Genomic DNA, 5,094 nt, shown 5'->3' with positions numbered 1-5,094 from the left:
TCATGCCAAACCCATGCCACTCGAATTGTAAGACCCTGCCCTGAGAATTTCTTCTATTATCTTTTGGGCAGCACCCAAGGGCCACTACAGAGCTAAGGACAGACTCTCATTATGTTAGCTTATAGTCTAACCTGAAATTACCCACCTCTTTATATCACCAAGGCCTTATCTTCTATGATGTCTTCATTTGAATTTTTTTTTTTCCTATTTAAGTCTAGAAATTTCAAAAAGAAAAATGTTTGGGATGGGGCATCAAATATTTAATGTAGATGTGCTAGTGTGCTGGTTAAAAGAGTTTTTATATATCATTTCTAATCTTCTCCATTGTAGGACACAGACGTTGTTGTCCTCATTCTACATATGAGGACACTGAGGCACGGAGAGACTAACTAATCCTCCGAGATCACTAGCTTTTAAGCGGGTGAGCCCGGATATCTTTGCGCACATCTGTTGCTGAATAAGAAGGTCACGTAAAAAGTGATACTACTGGTAGGCCTAGTGTTTGCTTGCATTTGCAAGGCTTTCGCTGTGGGCTGTCTTGCACAAATAGGGCAGACGGCAATATACAATGAGAAAATAAGCAGCAATACAATAATTGATTGCTACCTCATTTTTTCCTTTCAAGCAGTTTGTTGGATTTTAACCTGCCCTGCTACAACATCAAGTGGTTTCTAGAGGCCTAGAATCAGGTTGTAAATTCAACCAGCTCCTAAACCCTTGCCTACAGATCATTAGTTCTAAACTTTCTTCCTGGCCCACCTATACAGAACCTATAGTACCCCGCTTGTAACTCTGCTAACCACTGGGATTCCAGTGTGGGTGTCTGTAATGTTCACCTGCAATTGTGCATTTGTTAAAGGATGCTACTGGTTGAGAGAACACTGGGTCTGACAGTATCACTGAACCTTTATTAAGTGTCTGATATTAAAGATATAAAAACGGGACATAGGCCGGCCGAGTGGCCCAGTTGGTTAAGACCTCGCTCAAGAGTTTGAGCTCTGAGCAACAGCGGTTCGATGCCTGGCCCGAGCTGAGCTGCTGCTGAGCTGCCAAAAGGTGGCAGGATGGCTCAGCTAAAAATGAAAAAAAATTTTTTTAAATAAAATAAAATAAAAACGGGACATGATGGCTCCCTTTAAGGAGCGCACAGTTTATAGAAAACAAATAATTACAATATAACCTAAGCACAACAGAGGTATAAATACATTGCTTTTAAAACCTGCCAGAAAGCTAGCTGTTGAAGGTTAGTCATCCAAAAGTCATTGTTTAAATCTATGGGGAACTATTTCATAGGGAACTGATGATTTACTTTATGAAGTATATATGCTTATACTTTTTGAAGTAAATATTTATATTAGTCTCAAGGAACTGAAGCATCTTTGTTCACAGAAAATACATTCTTCTGTCCAGTATAATCATGAATGTACAGTTATGTACATCATATATTGTATACATACGTACATATATAGTATATATACATTGTATATATAATGAAAGCATATATTAGTATAAGGATTCACACACAGCACCCTATAGGAAGCACCTCAGTTACTCTCAGCCACCCTGCATGATGGCAGCCATCTCTGTAGAAGGCACCCAATTATCTCTGTGCCCAACTGTTAAGTGAGGGACTGGCTGAACAAGAGCCAAGAGTAAGCAATAGAAAACTCTGTATGAGGAAAAAGGAGCTACCCGGGAATCAGAGCTTGGCAATATAACCCTCTTTCCTGCGCATAACACTACCATAGGTGAGACTCAATCCCAGGCCAGCTCTCCTTTACTAACTCTTTGCTCATACCCAGTCTATCTTCCCTGTCTCTCGCTGGCATCTGTTTGGGAAATGCAAAGTAGCAGAATTTTAATAGTAGCTCAAGGAAAACATAATTAAGGAAATACAGCTCTGTAAAGTAAATGATGCATTTTATTATTCCTTTGAGTGTACGCTACCTGTATAACTGCTTCTCCATCGATACGAGAACCAAGTGGATTATGATACTTCANATTATTCCAGTACACTCATTTTATCTGTATTTTTCTACCATATTATCTCTTTGTGCTACATTCCAGATTTCTTCTGATCTATCTTCCAGTTTATTAATTTTATCTTTTGCTGTGTCCAAACTGCTATAAAATTTGTCCACTGAGTTTTTCATTTTGATAATTATATTGTATATTTGGTTCTTTTTCAAATCTTCTATGATCTCTGCAGGTATCTTTAAACTCGTTTATTTCTTCAAACACGATAAATGCAGCCATCTTATAATCGGTGTCTTATAATTCCATTATCTGGTATTTGGCAGTTTTGCTGGTTCTCATTCGTGGTGCCCGTTTCCTTCTGTACCTGGTTATCTTTGACTATGTGCTTCTAATTGCCATTGGAAACTTATTTTTCAGTGGCATCATTCTCCCTCAGGCCCAGAATGAAGGTGCCTTCCTAAAGAAAGGATATGTGTTAACTTCTTAAAGGTACTTAATGGTCCTTCTTTAATAAACTCAAGGCTTGAGATTTCTTGGACTACCCAGTCTGATGTGAACTGGAATATAAATTCATTGTTAAACCTCTCAGGGAGAAGTTTTCTTTCTTTTTTTCTTCCTGATTTGTTCAGAGCCAAGGAATTCTTCACTTCAGTCCCATAGAGATGGAAGAACTGGCTCATCCTTGCCCTGAGAGTGCAGCCCTTTATATAGTGCAAGGTCTTTGACCTATGACCCCTTCACCTCAGAAGTACATTAGACCACAATTCCATTCAAGTGGATACGCAGATATCTTTAAGGCAAAATTAGCTTCAAGTTTCCCTCCGACTTCTTCACACTTTCTCCCAAATCACGGTCTGATAATTCCTTTCTGCCTTGTCAGTGCTTTGGTGCCTTTATGAAAAAAAAATGTTAATGTTTTACCTAGCATTTTCAGTTGTTTGCAGTGAAGAAGTGGTCTGAATAATCTAGGCCACTATTATGGCAACCAAAAATCCCTAAAACTTATTTTTTAAATGTGAAATAAATATATAAGAGAGTATAAAATTTACATTCGGTTTAAAGAACACCAATAACATGAATATTCAGCTTAAGAAAAATTTTACAATATGTTTTAATTGTAATGTCTTATTATTCTGAATTAATGAAATAAGCATGAGAATATTTAACTCCTTGTATTACTAATAACCAATGACATCCATCTGTTTGATGTAAGAATCACAGAATTCTAACAGTTAGAGGGGATCCTGGAATCTGGCTTTTATGTCAGGAATCTCAAATTCAGAAAGTCCAGCGTGAGTTCAGCGTTCTAATGCAAAATAATTAACTTACAAAGTATAAACAAAATAGGTTTAAAGCATTGCCATTCTTACATCTAAAGTGCCAATAACTGCTAGCTTCCATCTGCTTCATTACCTTACTCTGACATTCAGATATGTTCATATCTGATAAAGCATAGTCCAGTTCACAGGGCAGAGCCTGAAACTCTTGCCCAATCAAAAAGTATGTTCTCAATGTAAGGGTGGTCCTAGTCTTGGTTCTCAACAAACAAAGCGATTGCTAAAATAAGTCCACACTGTGTTCCGAGGTTACCTGTTGTTGCAAGGACAATATGTGGACCACTCCCATAGCTGAGGCAGGCTATTTTTTTGCCATTTAAAGAATCCAGTCTCCGAGGTTCAAGGGTGCTCTGGACATCACCTAATCCCAAACAGCCACAGCAGTTTGTGCCAAGCACAAAAACCTGTGGGGGAAAACCACTGTTAGTTCAAGCCATTCTATTTCTGACAAACCTATAATTACATTCAAATAGGAATAGTCCTCCTCAAACAAAACCACTTCATTATATAATAATAAAGAAGAATCTACTCTCTGTGCTTTTTTTTTTTTTAACCTTAATTCCTTAGTTCCCCCCACGGTCTTCAGTTTAGCAAATCCATTACTGAAAATAGGAGTGGCTGATTTTTTTCTCCAAAATTACCTCATCATTTACTGTAGTATATAAAACTTCATTGCCAGCACTGCCAAAGACACAAGCCTGACGAATTAACTGCAGTTCTTCCTCAGAACAAAGGGAGAAAATTGGCCACTTGCCCACATCTAACATCTTCAAAGATGACAGAGTAGCCTGTACTGGCTGAAAAGGAAAAAATACATATTGAGACTATTATTAACAAATTAAATTTTCTTTGCCCCTTGCACTTCTGTAGAAGAGCTAGCACTGGTTTAATGAGAGAACAAGCTCGTTCTGGTTTTGACAGGCCTCTCTCCCAGCTGTGGAAATTGCCTTTACAAGCTCAACTGCTCTCACTGCAACCAAGAGCCAAAGGCCCTGGACGGAATCAGATCTCACCTATTCTTTTTCCTCAAGGACGCGGGAGTCATCCAAGGCTGAACTCTGGGGAGCTGAATGTCTAGCAAGCGCTTTCAGTGTTGGGTGTGTCTTAAATGTAGCTCTGGAAACTAAGCTGGTTGTAAAAACAGCAAAGAACGAGACAGAAGACTGCTATTTCATCTGCTGCTGAAGTCTTAACAAAGCCAGTCCTTGGAAAAGAACAATGCTGACGGTGCCACCCAGGAAACAGTACAGAAATCTCAGGTGATGATGGGTCAGTTCTGACCTTCATTTTAAACAGTGGATGGGTTTCCCTCATCCCCCACTCAGGTTTGGGGACCGGTAGGAAGAAATACCCAGAAAGTATGTATATTAGTTTGCTAGGGCTTATTGTAACAAAGTACCACAGACTTAGTTGCTTAACAGCAGAAATTCGTTTTCTCACAATTCTGAATTCTAGAAGTTCAAAATCAAGGTAACAGCTAGTTTGGTTCCCTCTGAGGGCTGTGAGGGAAGGTCCCATTCCAGGCCTCTCTCCTTGGCTTTTAGATGGCTACCTTCTCCCTGTGTCTTCACATCATATTCCTCTCTATGTGTATCTGTTTCCTTTTTATAAGGGCACCAGTCATACTGGTGGGCACCATCTTAACTAAACTAATTCCATCTGCAATTGTCCCGTTTTCAAATAAGGTCACCTTCTGAAGTACTGGGGTATCTGAAGTCGATTCGGGCTGCTGTAACAAAATACTATAGACTGGGTGGCTGATAAACAACAGAAGCTTATT

At 39.1% G+C, this 5,094-nt stretch overlaps 2 protein-coding genes across 3 annotated transcripts in view; both read right to left on the bottom strand.

The window, feature by feature from the left end:
* LOC109387145 (RCC1 and BTB domain-containing protein 2-like) overlaps nucleotides 1-5,094 on the bottom strand; it is a 35,780-nt gene that overhangs the window by 22,701 nt on the left and 7,985 nt on the right. The window lies entirely within an intron of this gene.
* The window catches only part of LOC109387144 (RCC1 and BTB domain-containing protein 2-like), a 30,384-nt gene continuing 27,737 nt past the window's right edge, over nucleotides 2,448-5,094 (bottom strand). The window contains exons 1-4 of one of the 2 annotated variants that reach the window (XM_019650864.1): nucleotides 4,328-4,763; nucleotides 3,956-4,111; nucleotides 3,568-3,718; nucleotides 2,448-2,868 (exon numbers count right to left, since the gene is read on the bottom strand). In XM_019650864.1, the coding sequence (XP_019506409.1) occupies nucleotides 2,825-2,868; nucleotides 3,568-3,718; nucleotides 3,956-4,081 (321 nt within the window). In that variant the 5' untranslated portion in view covers nucleotides 4,082-4,111; nucleotides 4,328-4,763 and the 3' untranslated portion in view covers nucleotides 2,448-2,824. Of the gene's footprint in view, nucleotides 2,869-3,567; nucleotides 3,719-3,955; nucleotides 4,112-4,327; nucleotides 4,764-5,094 lie in introns of those variants that run through there. The other variant, XM_019650865.1, reaches the window with a different exon arrangement.

The sequence above is a fragment of the Hipposideros armiger genome, unplaced genomic scaffold, assembly GCF_001890085.2.
Source record: "Hipposideros armiger isolate ML-2016 unplaced genomic scaffold, ASM189008v1 scaffold_148, whole genome shotgun sequence".
NCBI lineage: Eukaryota > Metazoa > Chordata > Mammalia > Chiroptera > Hipposideridae > Hipposideros > Hipposideros armiger.
The sequence above is the reverse complement of the archived record's forward strand: the minus strand, read 5'-3'. Positions and strand labels throughout refer to the sequence as shown.